Source organism: Myripristis murdjan, chromosome 17 (assembly GCF_902150065.1).
Source record: "Myripristis murdjan chromosome 17, fMyrMur1.1, whole genome shotgun sequence".
NCBI lineage: Eukaryota > Metazoa > Chordata > Actinopteri > Holocentriformes > Holocentridae > Myripristis > Myripristis murdjan.
In genome coordinates this window covers 26,918,535-26,944,624 of record NC_043996.1, presented here as the reverse complement: position 1 = coordinate 26,944,624, position 26,090 = coordinate 26,918,535, and the positions used below count along the sequence as shown (strand labels likewise).

At 42.2% G+C, this 26,090-nt stretch overlaps 1 protein-coding gene across 2 annotated transcripts; it reads left to right on the top strand.

Annotated features, from left to right (window-relative positions):
• Positions 1 to 314: 314 nt before the first annotated feature.
• On the top strand, positions 315 to 25,828 carry LOC115375298 (ABC transporter F family member 4-like). 2 transcript variants are annotated; one of them, XM_030074713.1, is made up of 15 exons: positions 315 to 591; positions 2,446 to 2,501; positions 3,812 to 3,987; positions 4,976 to 5,208; positions 7,911 to 8,153; positions 10,805 to 10,906; positions 11,462 to 11,552; positions 14,709 to 14,809; positions 14,975 to 15,104; positions 16,421 to 17,170; positions 19,105 to 19,309; positions 19,757 to 20,184; positions 20,489 to 20,574; positions 23,213 to 23,258; positions 23,760 to 25,828. In XM_030074713.1, the coding sequence occupies exons 1-14, from the start codon at positions 487 to 489 to the stop codon at positions 23,246 to 23,248; spliced, it is 2,742 nt and encodes a 913-aa protein (XP_029930573.1). In that variant the 5' UTR covers positions 315 to 486; the 3' UTR covers positions 23,249 to 23,258; positions 23,760 to 25,828. The 2 variants fall into 2 exon arrangements, with proteins under 2 accessions (XP_029930573.1, XP_029930572.1); XM_030074712.1 differs by having other exon boundaries at positions 317 to 591; positions 16,418 to 17,170.
• The last annotated feature ends 262 nt before the right edge of the window (positions 25,829 to 26,090 follow it).

Genomic DNA, 26,090 nt, shown 5'->3' with positions numbered 1-26,090 from the left:
TAGTAGTAGTAGTAGTAGTAGTGGCGGTATAAGTGGTATTATTATTGAACAGTGGGTTGTAGCTTGGTTGAGATATTCTTATATCCAAATAAAATTGATTATAAAATCGCAACACTTCTTCCTTCTTTCACATTTTATTTCAATTTCATATGATGATGATGATTATCATCATTATTAGTATCAGCAGTAGTAGTAGTATCCGTATTACTATCATCATCATCATCATCATCATCAAAGTTTTCCTCAAAGCACTACCTCACGCGAGAGAGGATGCTGTTGTAGTCTCTCGCGCCCCGCCGGAAACTCCACTTCCCATGCTGCATTTCGGGAGGGGGGCGTCGTCGCCGTCAGTTCGGCTCTCCTCATGAGCGCAAGTGGAATAGCGAGGATGAACTGAACTGTAAGTGAGTCGTCAATAACTTCACACTTTGTCCATCTCTGTGTGCGTGTGTGTGTGTGTGTTTTGTTCCGGTCGGTGTGAGCAGCATGGCCTCGGCGGAGGACGACGCGCTGCTCTTCCTCATCTACCAGCACCTGAAGGTGAACGGCTACCAAAAAGCTGCAAACCTGCTGAAAAAACACGTCACTCAGGTGAGAACATTCCTCGAGGATTTCAAGATATTTTTTTTTAGCACTTTGATTTGTCGGCCTGACCACGTGCCACCTCGTCGGCAGCAGTCCAAATAAGAAAATCACAATTTATTTTTATTTCCAGCACAGACAGGCGTGCTGCACATGTTATATAAGCACGTAGATTAAGTATAAAGCTGGTTTCTGGGGTGTGAGGTGTGTGTTTTTCTCTGTAGTGTCACAGGCAGTGAGTTGCATGTCAGGGTGAGTGTGTTTACAGCACATGGCCTCATCTTTTGGGCCGCTGGAGGAAAAGAACATCGTGTTACAGAGGCTGCAGGGCCGCACACAGCAGCGCCGCGGCCTGCTGCTGCACGCTGGACACCCCGTGCACAGACACATGGCACCCCCCCTAAGGTGTTCACCCCCCCAGCAGGACAGATGATCCTCAGGACACTGATTATGTTTTTCTGTATTTATGCATCGGTGCAGAGCTGTTGGACGTGCAGTAGGCTGGTTGTGTGTGTGTGCATGGTGCTCGTGGCCGTGATGCAACCAGAAAATAGGCCACATGCTGCCCGGTGGAAGCCCCCTCTGCGTCCGTCTGCTTTGTGCTTTAACTTCCCTGAATCTCCATTGCAAACCGGTCGCTCAGGAGAGTCAAAGAGCAGAAATGCTCACGCTCTCTCAGCTGTGAAATGTAATGTTTGCTGCTTGGCCGATCATAAGATCAGTCATGTTTTCTTGTTGCAGAATGCACACACCGGTTGTACATGTGCTCCTTACCCTCACTCCTCCTGTATAATCTAATCCAACCCGATCCAGCTGTTGTGCTGTAAAGTTGCCCTTCCTGCTGCCTGTAATGCTCAGGGTTTCTTGTTGTCACAGTAACAGAGGTGTTCATTCACTTCTGTGTTTGACACTGAGCTCATAGTTAGTGCTGCTGTTGGACTGGACTGCATTTTACTGACAACTGTTTCCGCTATTCTGTCCCCCTCATTTTGTATATATAGGGAAGACAAAAAATTGGAAACACCTCTCAGTGTAATGTAGTCCAGTACAAGACCTCTGCAAACTACGACCTCAATAATAAACATAGAATTAAATTTATACACTGTCAACAAAAACTGAACATGATAAACTTTGTTAAAAGATGGAATTTATGGCAGAGCTGTTGTGTTGAACTGCATTAGACTGCACAGGTGGACCTGATAAAGTGGATATTGAGTGTGTATCCCAGCTATGTGAACTAGAAAAGCGTCCGTGTGTTTGCTCAGCGTGCTGAAGTCTCTCTGCAAGGTTGCAGGCTGCCAGCCTAAAAATAACGCCCTCTCAAACCCTCTGGATTTAAAAGCTGCTTACAGCATTTTTAGAACGGCTGCACGGGTTAAAAATGAGCTCTGTTTGTCCAGAGCGGCTCGGAGACGTTCAGGATCCCTCAGCAAATGTTTTACAAATCCAAATCTCTCCGCAGAGCACGTGTAGTTTGCTTTTGAAATAGCTGAGCACAGTCATTTAAAATCCCCTCACACAAACTTGGCGTCTCAAGTCACAATTTGTCATTTTATTTCCAGTCTCGTAGGCAGCACTAATTCATTTTCAGGAGCAAATGTTGAACAACAGGACATTTTTCCAATTTCATCTTGCTTATTCCCCCCCTTCTACTAGTTTGCTCACTGTTTGAAAGCAAGAATATTTCCAGGAGAACTCGCTTGTAGATGCAACGTTCAGGGAGTCAGTCAGAAATTGTTCAAATATAGTTTCGGCAAATGTTGGCAAATGCTGGAAAAGTTTTAAAAGTGCTGGTTTGTATTGCAGGCTATCACATTATTTGTGTGTGTGTGTGTGTGTGTGTGTGTGTGTGTGTGTGTGCAGGTGGAGATGCCAGAAGAAAGCTCCAACCTACATGATATCTACACAGGCTGGAACAAGTAAGTGAAGTCACACTGTGCAAGAAAAAAAACGTAATTTTTTTCTTTAATTTTGACGTTAAATCCATTCTTTCGGGACGGGACGACGACTCAGTGCAGTGCAGTTCCATGATTCACTGCAATAAATAAAAGTTCAGTCACAACAGAGTACGACTGCTTAATCATTTTTATTAATTATGTTTATTAATAATGTTTTCCTGAATTTGAATGTGAATATGATACTGTCACCCCCCTCCAACTGTGTTTGTTTCAGGATGGCTGGCGTTGAAGACTAAATCCAGTTATGATCATTGAACTACAAATAATCTGGTTTCTACTGTGTTTCCGATGTAAAGTGTGATGTCATTGCCATTATATTGCATACTTACAGCCAGAAATATGGACAAATTAATAGCAGGATAACCATAAAGAATCATTTTGACATCAGCATATGTAAAAATATTTCTAAATATGTAAAAAACCTCATGGTAAATAATCAGTGGATGTTCATTTCATTGGGAAGTTCAACTGTGATAAATCTCCAACTCAAGTTTTCAAAATAATGTTCCCCTTTTTATTTTTCATATCTCATGATGTGAGAGATTTGAATTTCTCTCCATCATCCGTTTAAAAAAGCAGAAACGTGTGTTATGATTTTACCGAGAAGCACTAAATGATAATCCTGAGTATTTGCTTTAGCTGCTCCGTGTAAAGATGCTTTTACTTTGAAATGCCCTCACTGTGCAGTTTGTAATGCCGGCCGTCTGCAGCAGGATGTGAGGCACCTTGAAGGCATTTTTTTAATTTAATTTAATTTTATTTTTTAAATTCCTCGGGGTTGTTTCATCTCACCTTCACAGTTTTATCATCCTTTTATCTCTTTTTTTTTTTTTTTTAAATCTTTGTGACTGCTCTGTTTGCAGTTTGTGTTTTCACCTCGGAGCTCACGTGGACTGGCTGTAATTTCGGTCATGGATTAATAATTTATCTTATTTATTTTTGACATTTTACACACTAAATGACTGATCAGGTCATTTGGCAGTGGAAACAGTGTGTGTGTGTGCGTGTGTGTGTGTTAGCTCTGTGAGGTCCAGGGCGTTTCCCTGCCCGCTCTGCCTGATGCATGCTGGGATTGGCTCCAGCAGGATTAAGTGGATAGAGAGAATGAATCGATGAAAGAATGAATTAATCTCCTTGCTTCTGTGTGTTACTGCTGCGTCGCTAAATTCCAATAAAGCCAACCTCGAAATTAATTACAAATAGTGCAAAACAGCCTGGACCCAATATCTTGACTGTGTGTGTGTGTGTGTGTGTGTGTGTGTGTGTCGCAGGCTGTGCTCTCTGGCCCAGGATGCCAAGCAGGAGACAGAGGTGGACTCCACCACTCTGAAGAAGAAGAGCATCAAGCCGGATCCAGGCACCAGCGAAGAAGAAGGAGCGGACGTCAAGTGCTCCAACATGGCAGGAGCAGAAGAAGAAGACGAAGTGGACGCCAAGCCTCCAGTCGGTAAGCCCTCGCTCTGTGTGTGTGTGTGTGTGTGTGTGTGTGTGTGTGTGTGTGTGTGTTCTCCTTTTTGACTCAGTGCACTTGAAACATAATTACGCCGCTACATTTAGGTCCATAAGTCTTTCACCAGAGACACAATATTCATAATTTTGCTCTTGTTCACCATCACAGTGGATTTGAAATCAAAGATATGATTAAAGTGCAGACTCTCAGCTTTAATTAAAGGGTTTGAACAAAAATATGGCATTAACCGTTCAGAAATTACAGCCAGTTTTACACACAGTCACCCCGTTTTCAGAGGCTGTATGTTCATTTTTCTCCAGGGTTTTTGATATGAATATACTCATTAATCTCTAATACAGATTCTTACCTTCCTGTTTCCTGTTTGTAGATTATAATATATTATTTAATCTTTATTTTTGATATTCTGCTGTGTTCAGTGATATATTTATTTTAGCGCTGACCAGTGGATTTCATGTTTTTGCATAGCTGTCCTCATTCAATTTGAATTTTAGTTGATTTTCTGTTGTTTATAAATGTGCAGTTTTTGCCTGGTCTTGATCTGAGTGTGGTGTTTTTAAAATTTTTTTTTAAATGTCATACTTGAAGTTCAGAACAGCAGATATTTTGTATTTGTTCTACTGAGTTGTGCCAAAAAAAAATCTTAAAAAATTGCTTCCATCAGCTTATCAGAGTCAAAAAAGTCAATATTTCTCCACCTTGACTTTATTTATTATTATTATTTTTTTTTTTTACAATGCAAGTCAGCAAAAAACACAAAACTAAAACCATGTGCATATTTTTTCATTTTAGTTTAGTTTACAAAAGTGACAAGATATAATTATAATTTTCATTTGGTTCAAATTTTATCAGTTAATTTTTTATTCCAGTTTACTTCAGTTATTGGAGACATCTTAAGCTTGGGTTCATGACAATAACCTTGGTAACGAGCTGAAACCTGCTCCGTCTGTGTTCGCTGCTCGCTCAGATCGTCTCGCCGCAGAGCCTCAGACCAACGGGGCCGCGGCGGCCGGCGCACAGCCTCCGTCTCCGGGGAAAGACGGCAGGACGGCCCCTGACCAGACTGTGGAGCCCGGGGCCGAAACCAAACCAGAGACGGCAGGAGCGGACAGCGAGGGCTCCGAGTCCTCCGACAGCGAAGAAGAAAAAGAAGAAGAAGAGGAGGAGGAGGAGGAGGAGGAGACAAAGACACAAACAAAGGTGAGGACAGACGGAGAAACATGTGATTCTCCCTCATGATGAAATCGATTTGAAGATCCAGGTGGTGCTCAAACCATTAGTTGACAATTGGATTTTTTTTTTTTTAAACTGATTAATAGTTTTAGTCATTGATCAAGTAAAATTTTGCTGATTCACTTAAATGCTAAGATGGTTTTCTTTTTGTTTTGTTAATATCGTTACAAAATTAACACTTTGGTTTGGTTTTGGCTGCTGATCAGACTAAGGAAGACATTTGAAGACATCACTTTGGGCTCTGATCACGTCCCATGAGGCTTCATCTTTGTTTTTTCACACTTTATAGATTCAACAATTCATTGATTAATTAAAAAAAAAACATAAAAGAGTTCAGTTCAACTTTATTATCAGACTCAGAGTTCATTAGAGACAAACATACAACACAAACAAGATGAAATATATATATTCTGAAAAAAAATTTAGTCAGCAATGAAAATAACGATCACTTATAACCCCAGTCTGCACGTTGCTCTGTCACATGTGATGTTTCAGGTGACTTGATCAATCGGTTTGATCAGGTCTGATCCGTGCAGCAGCCGTGCCAGGCCTGCTGTGGTGTTTTGCGGTGTTTCTCTGCACCGCTGGCACCAGTCCCACATCTGGCAGCTGCTTCCCGGCCGAGTGAACAAACTGAATCGACGAGGAAAGATCGCTCTGATTGGCTGTCCGGCGTCAGCGAATCAGGGCGCGAGAAGAGAAACGCAATCGCTCGTCGCCTCCGCCTCGTCCTTTCTTCTTCCGCGGCCACATCTGCAGCTTCTCATCAGACATATTCTGGATTAGGAGCTAGATTATGAGACCTCTCCACCTCTGCTTACCCCTTTGATTGATGAGTACACACTACCGCCACCTGCTGGTATGGAGAGTCATTTCCTCTCACGCAGGCGCAGAGCGGACGTGCTGATTGGCCGTCGGCTGCTGTCTCTGCGGTGTGTTCAAGTGCAGCTTTTCGGCCCCGACATGCAGCTCGTTCTTTGGCGTCGGTTTCTGTCGGCCAAACACACAACGACACGAAAACAAACAGCAAAATCGAAAAATAAGGCGGTAAATAACTCCAGGCATTCAGACATGCATCTTTTTGCGACGCTAGTGTGTACTTGGAGTGTGATGCAGTATGAACACGGCAGAAGGATCACACACATACACACATAACTGTTGTCCAGTCACTGTAATAATGTGTGTGTGTGTGTGTGTAGATAGACAGTAGCTTCAGTGTTATTACATACCTCTGAAACACACACACAGACATGCTACACATTGCCTGTCTACCCGGCTGCCCAGGATCTGTCAGTGTGTGTGTGTGTGTGTGTGTGTGTGTGTGAGTCTTGTCTCTATTCTTTTATGCCGGCCCAGTGATCCGGTGGACACTGATAGTCGGCTCTAAAGCTGTTTGGACAGAAACTGTTTTCATGACAGAGAGGCATCGACAGAATCTTAATCTCTTCAACCAAACTCTGTCAGCGTGTGTGTGTGTGTGTGTGTGTGTGTGTGTGTGTGTGTGTGAAACTGTACTGTACTGTTGCTGAGGCTGCATGGGTTCGTATCCGGCGGCTAAAGAGTGTGTGCAGGAGCTCGGCGTGCTCTCGTATGTGGCCTGAAACCTGAAAACCAAATAAATTTTCTTTCTTTTTGTGAATTTGAATGACGTTTTCCACAACAGCAGATCATCACGACATGATTTTCATGGTCAAAAGAATTCATGATAATGATATTATTGCAATTTCTAAGTCATATTCATCTTGAACTTTGTTTATTGTGCGTTTTGTCTCTTTTTTTTTTTGGCAACACTCAGAACACAGTATTATCATGTGTGTATTATTAACATGATATCAATATTTCATTCCTTAATTATACCTCTAAATCACAACATCCCTAATTTGAACTATTTTTTTTTTTAAATAACATTAAACACTCAGAACTCTCTCATAGCTATTAACAGAGACACAAGTGGTTTGGCTGATAAAAATGGTGTGACTGTAGTTTCCAGAGCAAAACCACAGATTTCCTTAAATTTAATTTAAGGGAAATCTAAGACTGAATTTCAGGCCTCATTCTGCCTGAAATACTGTACTAAGAGCTTTTTGTTCACCCTGTAACTGATGTTGCAGTTGCATCAAAACTACATTTTGGCTTTTTTTTTTTTTTTAGAAAGCTGAAATGTTATTTTGATTCAGCTGTGAAATGAGAGGCGCTGACAGATTTTTCCATGATATTAAGATTTTGCAAACAAAGTAAAGGCAGCGACTTCTATTGTGTTGTTTCACCGAAGATGTAAATGGGACCGGCATTGGTTGTATTTTCTTTTTTTTTTTTTTCCACTTCCAGCCGTTCACATTAAATCTGGCCCACATTCAAAGGACTGAGTAAATACAAGAGTAAACAACAGTAACAGAGCAACAGTGTGACAAATGTGTTGCACGTTGCTGATGTCTTTTTTTTTTTTTCTTTAATATTTCCTGTTTATGGTTGCAGAATTGTCATTAGTCATGCTCAGCTGGGAAGGGTCTGTTTTTGTGTTTCTTTGTTTTGGCTCTTAAATGGATGATTCAGGCAGCAGGAAAAAGGTGTTAAAAGTCTTGAGACTGGCTTTGTGAAGCTCGCTGAATTCTCTTGACGTCGTGGCGTTTGCTGATTAAACGCCCGCCGTCTCTCTGCTCGTTTTGCAGTCGGCTCCCACCGATCAGACTGCCGAGGCGTCCGATGAGGCTGAAAGCTCCAGCTCCGACTCGTCCGACTCCGAGGACGACGACGCGGCTGGGAAACCCGGCCAGGCGGCTTCCGGGCCGGTCGACCCCGGCCAGGCCGCCTCTGACCGGGCCGAGGACCAACCCCAGGCCCCGGGTCCGGCTGAGGCCGCGGGGCCTCACGCTGAGGACAGCGGGGAGGAGAAAGGAGACGAGCCGGAGCAGGTTAGTGCCCCGAAGGCTCGTCTCAGCTATGTGGAGGCTCAGGTTTCCTCTGCAGGGAACTCAGCACCAGTTTGAAAAATGACATACACACCACTCATACCACCTCCAAGACTTTTTTAAAACAAAAAGTCCAGTTTGATTCCATTCCTGATATATGTTCAAGTGGCACAGTTCTTGGAAATGGTTTCCTAAGTAGGGATGGGTGATAAAATGATCAGCGATTAATGTTTGATGTGTAAAATCAAGATTTTAACTATTTATGATGTAACATCATGACAGCAGCTGTGCGCTCGGTCAAACAAAAACCAGTTCACTCAAACATGCAGTCACATGATCAGGCCTGCAGAGATTCACGTCAGTAAAAAGTAGTAGTAGCTGGAGAAAAAACAAGAAAATGAAGATTAAAATCATGAATCTTGTAAAGTTTGAAGAAGAGATTTAATTTTCAGGCCTGATCACACATCCCGACTCCAAAGTACCAGTTCCACCGTCGTCCAGATATCGGTGCTGAAATGATCGGGCTGATAGCGCTGATGTTTTAAAGCTTCATCAGAGCAACGTCTACAAGCTTCATCATTACACAAAATCATATCAGCTCTCTGGACAGCGACACAGTATTTGCTGATATGTGATGATATGAAGCCCGTTCAACGCAGCTGCCGTAAGCTGAGGCCATGCCGTGGGAATTTCAGAATAAAGGCGTATCTTAAAACTGATGACGTAGATCGGTGTTTTCATTTTTCCTTGATGATAAAAGATGATTGATCATTAAATCGATACATGGATCCAAAACACAAAACAGGCACAAAACAGGAAGGGGGCGCTGTTCTTCCGCAGGTCGATGGAAAAATCACTTCCAACATGTTGATCCTTATCAATGGGCTTTAAGGGAAATGTGGTTTTAAGTTTAGGAAACACAAACACTAACATTTAGCATTAATAATTGTTTGTCAGTGTGTTTGTAGGGCTGCAGTGAATGATTATTTTCTTTGTTAATTAATTTGTTGATGGTTTTTTTCTTGATCTTTTTTTTTTTTTTTTTATTAAACAAGTCATCATTTTGTATGTAAAATGTCAAAAATAATGGCAAATGCCCATCACAAGTTAACAGACCCTAGATGTCTTAAACTGAAAATCAACTAATTTCAGCACTATATGGTTTTTTATTTTGATACATGGGTAGACTTAATTGATTCCAAATTGGGAACATTAGTAGTCTAGGCAAAACATACCTCTGCAGAAATATATACCTACTTAAATATATACCTACCTTCTATATATATAATATATAGAAAAATTACTAAACACGCGTGACTAAAGTGGATCAACATAAAAAAACGAGAAAAAAACGATGCATACCTTAGAAGAGTAATAAAAACTAGAAAGCAACACCTTGCAACTTTAAGAAACATGAGGTGCCGTTCAGCAGCAGCGAGTGCTCCCGTCTTACTTCACGTTTATTTCCTCTGTGGGCTGTTTCCTGTTTCTGTTTAAAAAAAACTTCAGCTCAGTATCACATCGAGCCTCATGCCAGGATTCGACAGCTGAACGTGGCTTCGCTTGTCGGCGCGCACATTTTCCCCATAAAGCAGAATTTAAGGCCTTTTCAGATTTTGGAGGAGTCTCCTGATAGATCTGGCGTTCATGTGACGCGCGAAATTTACAGCGCTGCTACAGATCCTCGATCCTCCGTCGTCGTCTTCTCCCAAACTGCAGCGAGCGCGGGGTGAAACGGCGTGCGGCGTGAATCAAATTGAACAAACAAGAGGAGCAGCCGGCGAGGGAAACGCACGCAGCTGAGCCTCTCCGGCCTGGGAAAAAAACAATCTGATAGGAGAAAATCGGGGATTAAAAATGCTCACACGTCTGTTGTTGTCAGGGAAAAAGGTTTGAGATGACCAAAGGCTAAAGAGCATCAGAAAGTGTCTTTGGATGTGAAGTTTCCCAGTAGCTAACGCTGTCGTTGCAGTTTGTTGAGTGCTTAGAAAACAAAAACGTCTTTTCATTTGCAAACGTAACAATTTAGATTAGATTGCACATAGACAGTTTTTCTTATTGGGAAAATGATTTTAAAATTCTCTGAACAAGGTGTGGGCGGCGGTGAAAAGAAGTTGAGTTTGTACAGAAGACCCCCAGGCGGATATTTTAATAATTCACGCCCTTGAATTAATACCTCGAGGGCATGAAGTACGAGGAAATACTGTAGGTTTTGGCTTTGAAACACAAAGATCCTTGAAGCGAAAAACAAATCGTTTCGTTGGGAAAGCTTTGACGACACGGTGGCAGTATATCCTCGTATTTCAGCCCAAGATCAAAATGAAGATGTATTAAGTCCCATCAGCGGTGCATGAATGCGTGGTTGAGTAGTTTGTGCCCTCAAATTACTTAATTTGTACCCTAAAGGCACTAATTTGAGGGCACAAGTTAATTAAGTCATCTCCACGGGGTCTAGGGAGGCTGTGAAAGTTTGCACCTCACAGAAAACCTTTATTTTATTTTATTTTATTTTATTTTTTGTGGTTTGTGTTTGAGTATTTTTGAAGTGCCGAAACAGAGATGATATAAAAACAGGCAGTTCATATTATTTATCCCAATACAGAGCAAAACAGCATCCATCATCCAGCCTTAACTGGTCCTCCTTTCCTCCTCAGGAGTCAGAGGCTCCCGCGGAGGCCTCTGATGTCACGGCTGTCAATCAAACGGAGGCCACGCCCCCCTGCAGTCAGGACAATGAGGAGGACAGTCCAGCAGAGGTGCAGTACTTTTATTTAAGACGCAGTGGGTTTATAAAAACGTGTTTGTGTCAGGGTTTTTAGTCAGAGAAGCAGCGAGAGCAAAAGAAAAGGCTCATTTCTAATTTGTCTCATGTCATTTGGACGGACGATTTAACCCGAATACGATCTCCTCCTGCTGCTGCAGAGTAACAGCAGCAGGAGACGTCACATCTGCTTTTCCTCTGGACACATCTCAGTCATGGTATGCGTCTCAAATTTTGCGGCATCTCCCCAAATACCAGACACGTCGGTATTTTCGTTTTTTTTTTTTTTAACAGTCGTCTCTTTTCCTCCCAGTTGTCTCAGTTTTATAAGGGAGGATTTCTTCATCATAGGCGACACTGCAAAGGTCAGATTTTAGAGTTCAAGTGCAAGTGCAGAAAACAACATCTGTGTTTCATGTGAAGGGAATAAAAGAGGAAATGGGACACTTCAGGCAGCCGTGTGAATTCACACAGAAAGTCCCAGTCTCCTCATCTTCACCTCCTGAAAACTTCCTGTATCCTTCAACCTGGATTCCTCCTCCTCCTGCAGAAACCCAGCCAGGCCCCGCCCACTGCCTCTGACCTGACACCTCAGGAGACCAATGACCAGCCAGCAGGACGTGAAGCCCCTCCCCTTGAAGGTATGAGCAACCAATAGCCGTGTAAGGTGTTTTTTTTTTGTTTTTTCCCCACATGTTGCGTGCGGCGTCTCGCCTCTCTGCTTCACACGACGCCGACAAAAGTCACGAGGCGATGTGAGGAAGCAGCTGGAGGCCGGCAGAGAGTCTGAGCGAGTCAACAGCAACACACTCGCGCTTTTTAACGAAGCGTCGACGCCAGAATTTTATTTTATTTTTCCGGATTTGAACGTTGGTGCCAAATGTCAATAAAATTAGATTAAACCGAAGAGTGCTCGACAATCAGAAAGGTCTTCATTGTCATCTGGTTCCTGGCTTTTTACTCACAATTATGAATTATAATGATAATAATGATTATTATTTAACTATCATCTAACTAGCTGTTATTTTACAAGAATCCCACAAATCCTTGGAAGAATGCAGATTTGAGAAAAATAAACGAAGGCCTTACCAGCTTTAAAATGAAGGATTGCTTTGGAAAGGTTTTTTTTTTTTTTTTTTTTTTTTCTTTTAATAAAACCACAGCACCCAGGTTCATCAATCTGCCCTCTCTGTCCCGGAGTCAAAGCTTAACATGCTGTGGAAAACCTCGTGATGGATGTTTGGGCTTTAACAGCAGCATTTTTATTTAGTTATTTATTTATTTATTCCTCATAATGTCGTCACTCGACAAGATCAGGAGTGAAAAAGATCGGAGCTCTTTGATTTATCATGTTTTTCTAATGTTTCAACAGACATTTGACTTGAATTTAAAGTGAAAATAATTCCATTGTCTATTAATTATTATTATTTTTTTTTTTAGGTAATCAAATAAACACTTATCTTTTAAAGTGTTCCCTATAATGGGAAGTTTGCCGAGCCCAAGTGACGTCTTCAGATTCCTTCCCCCGTCCGACCGGCAGCCAAAAAAAATGTAATTTTGTAACGGAGAAAAGTGAGCAAACCTCCCCGTCCTCGTGATCTTAGCGAAGCTAAAACGAGTCCTCAGTTATCTGGATTCTGATTGATTAAAATGACGGATTGATCCATTTCAGCTCTACTTTTTGCTGCACTGAAGGAAAAGGGAGCACGATGCAGTGTTTTTAAGTGTGGATTATTATAGTATCATTGCCATACTACTCTGAAAATCAATATAAATGTGTTAAGAGGTTCTCTGACAGTGGCCGTCTTCAGTATTTGCCCCTTAGACAAAGTCTTGCTTTCACTTTTTCCCTGTAAAGCACTTTGCATTAACTCTGTGGAGGTTTCTAAACTTTTAAACTTTCTGAACAGTGAGGATACAGAAAAGAGAAAGTGAGGCACGCAGCTGAACATTTTGCCCGGCGGCACTCGCGCTCCGTGCCAGACCTTGTAAAGACATTTGAGGGACGCCTGCCAAAGGCCCGGAGAAGTTGCACTGGCAGCTCCGAGAGGCGTTTTCCGCTCTGGCAGCCGCTGGTGGAACAGCTCGGAGGACTTTGTGAGGCCTGTCGCGTCGTGTTCAGCAAACCGGAGCCGTGACTGGTCTGAGGACGACAGTCAGCCGAACACCGCGGCCTTCTTCACCCAGACTCCCTCTGGGAAGTTACTGCAGAGACGCTTTACAACCAAAAGTATCGCAGGAACAAACAACCGAGTCCAAATGTGCAGTGCAACACACACCATGCACAGTAGAGTTATGATAATATAGTATAAATAAATAAATAAATAATAATTACACGATGATACCAGTCCAGGTTTCACAATCCTGAATCTAAAAACGATGCCAAATAATGTGTAAGAAAAAAAAAAAAAACTCTGTAATGACACCACGAAATACATTAAATAACTAACAAATTACACAAAAACTATATAATAACCTAATGTGACATAAAGTAAAATTTACTGTTGGGTAAAGTGCAATATTGGCAAACGTTTTTTCCCCATTAGAGTGATCAATAGTTCCTTTGAAGAGGAAGGGCACGGAAAATGCAAAGCGTTTCCTGTGGGACAGATTTTGCGGACACACCTGCTCATTCACATGCTGCCAGAAAACAACTTGATCAAACCAACATGATCACTTCAAGTCAGCCCGAGTCATCAAGATTTTCTGGTAAAAATGTGAGGAAAACGTTATTTTGGTGAGTCAATATGGTGAGTGTGCCTGTTTTATAATAATAATAATAATAATAATACATTTTATTTGTTAATAAATACAGAATACAGCAACGACAGAAAAAAACACAGCATAAAAACATCACAGAAAACACAGCATAAGAAAACATCATAGAAAATAGCATAAAAAGAAAACATCATAGAAAAATACTTAATTAGACATTGTGATACCCACACCACAATATAAACTACAACAACATATGCGCACTTGACCACAGTGAATGTGATTAAAAACCACAATAAAGCACTGGTTTAAAAAAAAAAACAAAAAAAAAAACTAAAACACTGGCACGGTGTCTCAAATAAGAAAGGACTTTTTCACTGGCAGCACTCTGCAAAGATTTATCCTCCTTGCATTTAACAAATAGCTTTTTGCTCTCAAGCAGCGTGGCTTCAAGTAGTTTCTCACCAAACTCTGTTCAAAAACTGGACGCTTTCTGCGGCCTTGCTCATCTGCATGAGTAAAGATCACTAAGGAGCTTTCCCAAATGTTTAGGAGACGCTGGTGAATTCGGCATTAAAGTGATAAAGTGGCGCTCATCTCAATAAAATCTCAACTTTTCGAACCGGTTCGCACAGCTCGGCGCCGCCCTCCACACGGCGTCTCAGCGGAAGAAGTAACAAAACTCTTTTAACACGGAGTTTATTTGAAATGTGTGTGAAGTATCTGATGAATACCAAACTAAAGAATAGACTTAAACAGGATATCAGGTTATTAAACTGCATCAAACTGCACCGTTTGACCATTTGACTGTGACAGAGATCACATTCAGCTCCAGAGGGGGCGTTAATGACCTCTGCGCAACGCTTGCAGCACTTCATTTGGTGCAGACAGAGTTCGAAATGCATATGAACTCTATCACAGTAATTCTGTTAAGTCAGATCAAATTAAAAGACGAGGAGGAATACTTTTGTAAAGACGGTTGATATTGTGTAGACGTCGGGTTTAACACAGTTTCAAGTCACCCGGGGGTGAATACTTAAATCATTTAGAATTAAAAATGCCAACTTTTCTTTGTCAAGCAGACGCTGGTCAAGACACTGAAGGTGCTGCTGCATCTGAAAGTGCAAAAGACGAGGAGGAGGAGGAGGAAGAGGAAGAGGAGGAGAAGGAAGAGAAATCTAAGGTAGCTGCTTTGCTTTTATAGTTTTTCAAAGTCTTTTTTTCTTGGAAGCCGAACTGACACAACCTTTTGTGGGCTGCTGTTGAGCTCAAATTTACATCGTTATTGGCATATGCAATCTAAATTTAAATTTAAAAAGTCTATGTCTGTGAATCTCCGTCTCTGCAGGCCGGCAGCAGCTCTCCGAGGACGGAGGCCGGTGACTCGGTCGTCCCGCCGAAGCCCGAGGACCAGCTGGTGACCTCAACGACCCCCGAGGAGCGGGGCGGCGCCGCCGACCCCCCCGCGGCTCACACAGGTGAAACACAGCTTGATGATATTAATTCACCAGTCAGTGTAACATAGTGAGTAGGGAGTGTGTCCTTTTAACCGGAGGGTAAGATGACATCATTGTTATTATGAAACCAGTTATGGAGCGGATTAAAAAAAAAAAAAAAAAAAAAATGACACAAATATGAAAAAATGAGTGGAGAGCTTCTAATGCAGTCCAGCTGACAGTATTTTGTACCATCCTTCACATGCTTTGGATTACAAGTCACAGTTTGTGCCGAACACTCGTCCCGCTCGTGCCATAAAACAAGTCTCACGTTCTTATTGGCTCATTCGGTTTCAGTGCTGTTGTAAAGCAGCCAATCAACACACACCTATGGTCATTTACTATATTGTTTTTTTAGACAAATCAGTTTCAGATATTTCATCATGGGTAAAGTCAAATAAGGTAAAGTGGACTTTTTTTTCCTCCTGTTTTTGTGAAAGCAGAAAGTCACTCGAGGGTGTAATATCTAGACCCTGTAACATCTAAAAAGACGTGAGGATCTTCTAGTCAGTGTTTTGAAGCGGTGGCGCTCTTCTCTGGAGTCGCCCTCTAGATCAGGCCCTTAGACAGACGACCAATCAGATGGTCCGACCACAGCGTGGGTGGGTGTAGAAGAAGCAGCGTTGCAGGTTGGCTCGACGGAAAACAAGTGCAGATGTGAAAAACGAAAAATACCTTGTCATAGGTCAGAAACTGCTTCACAGCCATTTATGTGCAATAAATATTCCTAATCACGATATTATTTCTTAGCCTTAATGATGTTATTTCCCCCAAATCAGTCGTGGCGGGGACGTCTGTGTCACCGGAGGTCCTGCTTGTGAATGAAATAACTCTGAGACTGAATCTTTTTCAAATTTGCTGTGTACACTCATGACCCCTAGAGGATGAACCTCCCTGATTTTGGTGACCCCGTGACCTTTCCTCTAGTGAAACTGGAGCCAAACTCATGTCCTCTCTGGGATTTTCTAAGAACAGACTAACTGAATGAAATAGAGCGTTGTGTTCAGTGGTTTGCTAAATCACATATACAGCAGCGGTAAGCCTCACAGCGCTCAGGACATTTTTACCGCAGATTCAGGCCAGTGGCAAAGGAGATTAGCACAATTTCTCTGTAATTTCTCTCCTACATGCATCTATTCTTCGTAAGTTCTGCCGTTCTGCCGCAGACCAAGACTTTTTAATTCTGCTCCTTCACAATGTCTCTCCATGTTTAAAATTTGTGTCCGAGATAGAAATAAAGAAAGAAAGACAAGTAAAAATAAATTGTTATTTCATTTTGTTGTGTCATGTTGCAGCAGAGCAGACGGCTGCGGAGGAGCGAGCCGAGCCAGAGGACTCCATCGTCCTCAACATCGAGGTGGAAGAGAGCGGAGCGGCGGAGAGAGAAACCAGCCCGCCGCTCTCCGAGGAGGCACCTGAGACCTGCAGAACCCCCACAGGGAAGAAGAAGAAGAAGAAGAACAGGAAGGATGTGGAGACGCCTGCTGCAGACACACCGACTGAAGACACGCCGACTGAAGCCACACCTGCTGATACACCTCTGAGCTCCAAAAGTGCCAAGAAGAAAAAGAAAGATAAAAAGAGGCAGAAGGAGGAAGCAGCAGCGGAGGAAGAGGATCAGCAGGAGGAAGAGCATCAGAAGGAGGAGGAGGAGGAGGAGGAGGAGGAAGTGTGTCAGGTCACTCTGTTAGAGAAGAAAAAAGCAAAGAAGAGGAAAAGAGAGAAAAATGAGGCGGAGGAGAAAGATGAGGAGACGCCTGTCCCAGTTTCGGAAAAGAAAGCCAAGAAGAGAAAGAAGAGAGGGGCAGATGTGGCGGAGGTAGAGGAGAACGTCGCCGAGACTCCAGACAACGAGAAAACAAAGGAGGAAGAAGAAAAAGAAGAAGAAGAGGAGGAGGAGAAAACAGCGGAGCATCCTGAGACTCCAACGGAGACAAAGCAGGAGGAGAAGAAGAAGAAGAAAAAGAAGAAAAAGGAAGGAGCACAGGAGGAGGAGGAGGCGGCTGACGGAGGAGCAGCAGAGGGCGACAGAGAGCCAGACGCGACAGGTAGAGACGGAGGGATGAAGAAAAACCTTCTTCCTCTCCTTGTTATTCATATATGATCATGAAACACCACAGCAATATTTTGTTACTTATTTGCAGATTTCATTCAGTTGTTAAATATTAATGAGAGTGAATTTAACCCTTTGAACTCTGACTAGATTCACTTGATTTTGTTGAAAAACATGAAACAAGACAACAAGGGGGGAAAAGGGAAAAAAATTACCAGAAGATGACAATAAAGTTGCCACAAATTTCAGATAAAAAGCTTGTAAATACAAAAAATCACCCTCAAAATTTTGTTATTATTAAAGGAACAGTTCACCCAAAATTTCCCCTGACACCTGTTGCAGTCTGTCCATCCAGAGGTGAAGAGTTTTGCTGGGAACTATTTCTTGCAAAAAATCACAAGGAAACTTATCCTGTTTGTCCCTGATGAGTACGAGATTGGAGTGGATGTTTTTTTTTTTTTTTTTTTTTTTTTTTTTGGGTTATAGTCCAGTAATTTTAGGCCAAAATTGGGGTCAACCTAGGACAAATTGCAAGAGAAGCAAACTCAACTGATTTTGTATCCTCCCACTTTCCATTGGTGGAAAGTGGGTGAAAGGGGTTCAAAATTTAACTTTGAGATATCACTATAAAAATTCACAAGATGATTACACACACAAAGACAAGAAAAAAAGTCAATTACAAGTTCTTTGAATTATTCTGTTTACACATGCATATCACACATTATCTGATTTGATATGCGCTAATAAGGAATATAAGGAATAAATGCCAGAACAGTGAATTGAAAGGTTACTATATATATAGTAACCTTTTAATTCACTGTTATATAGTAACCTTTAAATTCAAGGTTACTATATATATTATATAGTAACCTTTTAATTCACTATTTAAATGTCTCTTCTGGCATTTATTCCAATTAGCGCAACAACAACAGTGTTGTTTGGTATTATATGGTCATAAATAGGTGATTTTCAAAACTTTCCACCAATAGGATTCCTTGGGACTTTTTTTCCCCTCACTCAGGACAAACTGAGGATACAAAATCAGTTGAGTTTGCTTCTCTTGCAATTTGTCCTAGGTTTTTTCTTAAAATGACTGGACTATTAATCATGTGAATGGATAGATGGCACTAGGGGTTAAGTGGGTAAATATCCTCTGCTGTATTTTTGATGAACAGTTCTTTTAACAAGACGTTAAAACTTGGCTGACCAGATAACGGTTAGTTAGCTTGTTAGGTGTAAAAAATGTTGGAGCTTCATAAAAATGACAATCACCACCGCTTCTCATTCAGGCCGATCATATTTACTGATTAAAAAAAGTAATACTGTACAGTTACAAGGAGGAAACAACAGACGCAACATAAAAGAGACGAGAGGAAAAACTAACAGATCCGTTGCCTAGCAACCTAAAGATTCTCTGTAGCAACTTAACATCCAAACGCTACTCTAACAGAAGACACATTTCTAGTTCAAATAAAAGCATTTGTTATTGTAACCTACTACTACTACTATTATTAATCTATTATTATTAATCTATTGTCAGAGAAAAAATATTTACAACATTAGGAAGGTGACATCATCTAAAGACAAAATCAGTCAGATGAATCAGAGGTGAGATTATCAGTTTCCACTCCAAAACAGCACAGACATTAACCACGTCTGTTTATTTGTTAAGAAACACTGCAGGTCACTGTCAGCTGCACCAGTTAGAAAATGAAAATGTCTTTGTTTTCTCTGTGCAGTCGATAATACAACTTGAAACACAAAGCCGATCTCAAACTACAAACACACATCCGCTGTCCTCACGTTTTTGCCGTTGAAGTCTGTTTTCTCTGAGACAGTTTGGGAAGAATGTCCTCCTTGAGAGACGCACACAGGGGCGTCCGCTTGGACTTGATGGTGACCTTTTTGTTTCTTTGCCGGTTCCTCCAGAGAGTCCGGCAGCGCTCGGCTCGGCTCAGCTCCCGGCGGCCACCAAGAAACGCCGCCTGAGGAAGAAACTGAGCCTGAAGAAGAGGCTGAGTCTGCACCGGGACCGGGACAGGAGGAGGAAGAGGAGGAGCGGCGGCGGCGTCTCCTCCTCGGGCCAGACCGCCGAGACCGCCGCCGAAAACAAGAACCTCAAAGTGAAGAAAAAGTCAGTGGAGTTCGTTGATATTCTTCATGCTGCTGTTGTTAAATTAGTAGATTATTTATGACGACATGAAGCTATGATTTTCATATCAGAGTCTTAGGATACAGCATAAATAGAAAAGCAATTTATTAACAAGAATAAAGCAAATAGGGGCTACATAAACAGACAACGATTACATTTTTGAAACAATATATGGATAAAAAATACAAAATGACAGCAGTAGGTCTTACTGAGACAGAGAAACAATGAATTTTGAATGTGTATTATACCACAAAATGAATTATATATGTCAGTATATATTCAGTGACAGGGAGTAAATTATGAATATGATTATGAAGAGAAAACATGAATCTACAGCAGAACTAAATAAAGACGTTATAGCAGATCTGCATGATGGAAAAAAAACAAAAACAAAAGAGACATATCACTTTGACCATTTTTATTTTCCAGGAAAAAACAGAACCGAGAGGCAGAAGAGGAGGCGCCTCCACCCAAACCAGCCAAAAGACCTCTCCCCGACCCGGACCCCGCTCCCGCCACGGGGGACGACGACGCACCAAAGAAGAAGAAAAAGAAGAAGATGAAAGTAAACTCCGAACAAGAGGAGAACTCGGCCAAAGAAAACCAGCCTCCCAAGACGAAGAAGGGGAAGAAGAAGCACAAGGGCTCGGCGGAGCAGGAAGAGGAAGCGAGCGCCGAGCCTCCTGACGTCGCCTCGCCTCCGCCTGCAAACGAAGGCAAGAAGAAGAAGAAGAAGAAGAAGAAGACGAAGGCCGGTAAAGGAGAGGAGACGGCGGAGCAGAATGGCGAGCTGGAGACGGAAAGCTCAGCTCCCGATGCTGTCGCTGCCATCCAAGAGAAACCTGCGAAGAAAAAGAGTAAGACTGTTTCTGGATTGTAGTCATTTTCCTTTTTTTTTAAATTTTTAATGACTAAACTCTGATTTTTTTTTTTTTACTTGTCAAATAAAATATTTCTAGTGTCAATGGGAGGAAAAGAAAGCGCCCCTCTGTGCCAAATACTGCCTATATTTTCTTATAACCTGCCAACTGTTTTGATGTTGAGCCGTGAACTCAGCTCAGATTATGTTGAGTGTAATTAAAGTTTTTAAGTTTAGCTGAGGAGCTCTTACACTTTCTTCTCTTGCTGACTCTCCCGTGTGACACTGCCTGGTGTTTGCAGAGAAGAACAGATTAAAGGAGAAGCTGGAAGAGACGATACAGACCGAATCTGCTCCAGACACACACACTCCACCTGTTGCTGCTAAGGTAGGACACACACACACACACACCCTACACTAGCTGCTGACGGAGGCATTTTAGCCCTAAACACAAGACTGAACCCTCACTTATGAGAAACTGTAAACTCTTTTCACTTTTCCTCATCTGATTGATTTTCACCGCTTCCCATTCTGCGTCTATGTAACCGGCGTGCGCAGAATCCAGCGGCCTGGCAGACGTCGACCTCCTCCGCATTTGCATAAAGTAAATACTTTTCCAAAATATGTGAGTCACGGGAAGCTGCCGCAGCTCGCCGCCCTTCAAATCGTTCAGAAAAACTTGTCAACCAGGCACTTCAGACACGAAATGAGGAGCGATTCATTAACTGCATGGCCTGTTTCTCGCTTGAAATTAATTAGTTTTGAAAACGGGGAGAGCAAATGCAAACGACAGCCCAACGAACAGCGTGTGTCACCAATCAGCTGAAGGCATTAAAAAAAAAAAAAGTTAAAAAATTGTACGTTGCCGTGGTAACATACGCTGAACACCTAACCTGCTCCGGAGCAGGTTAAGTTCAGGATAAGAGCTCAGCAGGTAGAAAAGCCCCACCCACTGACCAATCAGCTCTCTTGGAAAATGGCCTGCCCATTGGATGAGACAGTGTGAAGAAGTGAAGCTTTGTACATGTTGTAGGCTATATAGCCCCCAACATGTACATATATAACATATACATATGCTATATATGTACATGTGTACGATATAGTAAGCGTACTGACCACTTTGAAGTATGTTTTTTACTTATTTTTTATTTGCTCCCACGTTCTTTTTGCTCCACTGGGGCTGCATCTGAAATAATAAGGCTAAAATCAGATGCCATAACTAGGCTTTCCACCGATCGGATCGGCCGATATTTTGCATTTCATGCATTTTGTGTGATCGGCTGTAATGTCTTAATTCGCCGATCCGATCAATGACGTCATTGTCGTGTTGAAACTTTTTGCAGATGCTCCTGTTGCTGTTTTATCTGTCTCATTTACTCCAAAGAGGTTCCACACCACCGCCGTGTTAGTTTTGAGCCCTGTCACTATGTGACGGACAATAAAGTTTTTTTTTAATCTTGAATCTTTCGCTGTCGGATTCAAACAAACGTGTTGGTGGTGTGGGACTTCTTCAAAGTGTCTGAGACAGATAAAACTCAAGCTATTTGCAATCTGTGCAGCACTACAGTACCTCTGTCAGGTTGGGGCATGGCAAAGATTGTTAACATTGGCAAAAATGCTTGAGAATACTTTTGTTGATACTCAGACAAGTTATTTAAATAGACATATTGCTCCCTCATGTGATCGGATCGGTGATCGGTTTATTTAAACTCACTGATCGGTGATCGGTTTATTTAAACTCACTGATCGGTGATCGGTTTATTTAAACTCACTGATCGGTGATCGGCCCCAAAAATCCTGATTGTGTAAAGCCTAGCCATAACCACAAATTTCATAAACTAAATTTATGGAACATACAAATGTTACTGTAGTCAGATCTACTCGTGCCGTCATGGTGGGGAAGTAATATTATAATCCCACTAATTTACGCATTGACACAGTCGGTGATTTTTTTCCCAGCATTCCTTGCGGCTCTTGGCAGCTGCAACTGTGTTGCTTTTTGCCTGGATGATGGATTTATATTCCTCTCATTTATTTCAGATTATTGTCTGCTCCTCCGTCGTAAAGTATGCGGCTCGGATGGATTTTTCCTTGTTTGCGATTGGTTGTCTGCAGCAAACTCCGCCCTTTTTATGTGAGCGCACACAGATCTACATTGGAAAAGCCTGAGTTCAGTTAGCGAGTTGATAGCCGGCTTCATGGTATCGAAAATCCGGAGTGCGGATGTCTGGTGAAGTGAAGCCAGATAACCAAGAGAAACCCCGAGTATGTTAATCCAGCTTTATGGCACAGGCCCCAGGTGAACATAAAATCACATCGTGTCCCAAATGCAACACTAAAACCTGTGGCACACTCATCAGAAGCTAAACAGCTGGCCTGACTGTGTGTCCTCAGACTCACCAGTCATGGAAAACCTACCAGGTATCAGAAAATCAGCACTAATTTAAACATGTGGAGAATCGTCTTTCCAAATGTGACCCAAATTCCTCAAGTTATTTTATACTTATTGGTTACACTTGTTGTAATCCCTTCTTTGGCCATCAAGTGCAGATGGGGCCACACTATTGGTTTAGCGCCCTCTTGTGGTGTAGTACAAACCCCTTTATTGCTGATATAGGCGGATATGATTCCAGTTGATTCTGTGATTGTCAGGCCCTGAGGAAGACTGAGAGTCGTAATAAATTGTGTGTATGCCTGGAGTGTATGCATGTGTGAAATATGTTGTACTTGTGTGTGTGTGCGTGTGTGGGTGAGTATGAGGGGGTGGGGGATTAGGGTTGTATGTATTTTAATGTAAAGCACTTTGTGTTGCATTTGTTTTATGTATGAAAGGTGCTATATAAATAAAATTTGATTTGATTTGATTTGAAATTAGAGTTAAATCAGATAAGACTTCCAGGATTTTGTTTTCTAAACGGACTTTCACCTGCCTCACTGAAGAGCACCTGTCATGTAGAGCCAGTAGAGCCATGCAGCGCTTTATTTTTTTCTTTTCCCTCTGTGAAAAGTTATTTTTATGTTTCCAGAAAAAGAAATCCTCCAAGAAGAAGGTCCTCTCGTGATTAAATCTGGGTAAGTGGTCACCGCATTGTCTCAAATCTTCTGCCGTGCGAAGAATCAAGTCTGACTTCAGTGTGTTTGAGCAGCGACAACAAAACCCAATTGTGTGTTTTTTTGTTGTTGCTGCTCAGGCACACGACACTGAGGATGAAAATACGGAGAGACTCAAGTTTCCCTGTAGTTTCATCGCCGTGCGGACTGCTAATCCTGTTTTTCCCCGGGATCATCTGATCTGTGATTAAAAAAACAAACAAATTCAAAGTCCCGTTCAACTCAAACTTTACTGTCCCCTGGGGGAAATTTGCTTTGCAGAAAGGCTTTTATGGTAAAAACAATAAAACACAATGAAAAATAAAACAAATCAGCACAACAGATATCCCATATAGCTGGGTGGAGTGCAGGAAAAGGGAAAATGCAAAGTTGTGGTGCAGGCTGAAGATACACTAAACATTACCTTTTGGTTGAGGTGAGGTGAATCAGGGTTTGCTCATGGCTCTGTCTCTTTCCCTCCAGTGTGCTGTGATCTGGCGGCAGACGTCAGCGGGGGATCATCGCCTCTCCGACCTGAAAGCCATAAAGAAACAGGACCATCTCCGCAGCGTCAGTGCCTTCTCTCCTGCTCCGTCAGCCGACGTGAGGAGACTCTCCGCCGCCGGAGGTTTCCACCGATCATCGTCATTGTCTCTCCTTTTTCTTTGTTCCGCCGTGTTTTGCTCTGCTGTTGCGCCGCTCGGTTTGGGAAGACACCGCACACAGCTCACCCCTTTCAGCTGCCACTTATCGCACATGAAAGCCTCATAAATCCCAGCAGCAGAAATCAGAGTTTTGGTGATCGAAACATTTCTCCGCGCCAGAAAGTCTCTTGGTGGTTAAACCTCGACGGGCAGAGCCAAAGAACATCGCAAGAAAGTCAGAATATAAATGGAATTATTTTTATTAATATACAACAATGGCACTTATGGTCTTGTAAGGTCAGTGAGACTTAAAATGGCCAAACTAAATCAGTTAGATTATTGAGTTTTTAGGTTTCACAATATTAACTACCTCCTCTTTCACCTCTCACCTCTTGCCTTTCCCCGCCGGGCTCAAGTGTAAACTCACTTAACCAGAAAAACTGTGGTTCTTTGGCTCCGCCCACTGACGTTTAACTCAGCCAATTAGATCATTTCTGCCTTTGGGCAACGCTTGTGCTGCTGGTGCGTGTGTAACTCCAATCTGCGTCCCATCTGAAGCCCAGACACTGTGAACGGACACTTCAAATCCTCATCCACGTTTGATGCTGAGGAAATGAAACTTTGGGGTTTCAGAGGCTCCTCTTTCCTTCCTGTTAAAGTCGCAGACAGCGACTTAAACCACAGATGAAAATAATAGAAATTACTTTGCAGGCATTTTTAGGAATGATGTCACCCTCATGTTCCTGTCCTCTGGCCGCTTTGCCATTTGGCTGAGTGCAACAGCCCAAACCATTTTATAGCAAGCGAGCAGTGAGGGAACAAAAAGCTGTGAAACTCCTCAAAAAAAAAAAAAAAATACAAGATGAATCCCATGAGCGACACCGGCAGGGTTGTGTTTCAGTGAAGCTCGGATAAATCAGTTTTCGATAGTTTAGCTGTTTTACCGTGTGCTTAAGCTTTAAAACTTTATAAACTGAGCTGTTAGTTTCCTGCAGAGTAGCTGTAACTTCACCGAGTAACTTCACTTTTTATTTCAAGAAGTTTTAAAGCTGTGAATTTACTTCTTCTTTTTTTTCTTAGTGGTTTTTAGGGAAAAGGTTTCAGTGTTTCCACGTTGTTTACACTATTTTTGTCGTCGTTGTTGTTTACTGATCCCACAAACTGTTAACTATGCACCTGATGAAACCCTGCTGCTGAGGTCAACGTGGGAATATCGCTGAATCTTTCATCACGAGGATCTTTGTTTCCTTTTCACCCCCCAGGAGCAAGCTATGTTCGTAGATACAGAAATACATCTTTTCTTTTTCAAGCCCTCTATTATCCGGGGTAAAGGTTTTTGCTGAAACACACGTGCTCTTGGTTTATTTTTTTCCGCCCCCATGGTACTTCATCACACTGAGGGTGATGCTCCCCTTTAAATATTCTCATTCACGGCGAGACTCGACGATACACATTTCACTCCTCGTGCTGCACACTGTTGTCGTGAACGTCTCACTAAAAACTAAAAAACTATGCATGTGCCAAATCAGCTCAACATGAACTATGCACCGCTGCGAGAGCTTTTACTCGGACCTCACGCTGCTCTCCAAACCTCAGTCTGTTTCATCACTGAGCGTACGCCTCAGACGTTTTGCTCTTCTTTGTGAACTAATGAAAAATCAGTGTTGGTGAAATAACCTGAGATTGTTTTGGTTCGTTACAAGTAAAGCCAGTTTTGACCTCAGTTTTTGGTTGCAGAAATGCCTTAAAATGAGTTTCGAATGTGCGCAGAGTCACCTGAGCTCACTGATTTTCAACAAGCAGCACATTCACATCACTAACTAGTCACTGATGCTGGCAGGTTTTACACTGGGAAAAAAGCAGGAGAATACAAGGATTTCTACAAAACAAAACCTCTCTAAGATAAAAGTGTGAGTAACAATAACAAACATATGAATATGAAAGAACAACAACCAGTTTAGAAACCCAAACTCCCAGCAGTGGAGCAGAGGTCGCCTCATAGGACTTGATATTTAAATTCCTATATGCACTGCTGGCTCTGACTCTTAAAATTCAGCACCAGTCCTAAAAACAATTCTTTTCTTCCTCATTCCCTTTGATTAAAAGCCCGTCTCATCTCGCTATAGACTGAATTAATCGTCTATGAAGCATTTATGTGTCTCCTGCTTTT

Bases quoted from the DNA above. Each gene is read 5' to 3' on its own strand.
- LOC115375298 (XM_030074712.1), top strand. From the start codon at position 487: ATGGCCTCGGCGGAGGACGACGCGCTGCTCTTCCTCATCTACCAGCAC. The intron at 5,209-7,910 runs GTGAGGACAGAC...CTCGTTTTGCAG, and splicing joins AGACAAAGACACAAACAAAG to TCGGCTCCCACCGATCAGAC. The intron at 11,553-14,708 runs GTATGAGCAACC...TTTGTCAAGCAG, and splicing joins TGAAGCCCCTCCCCTTGAAG to ACGCTGGTCAAGACACTGAA.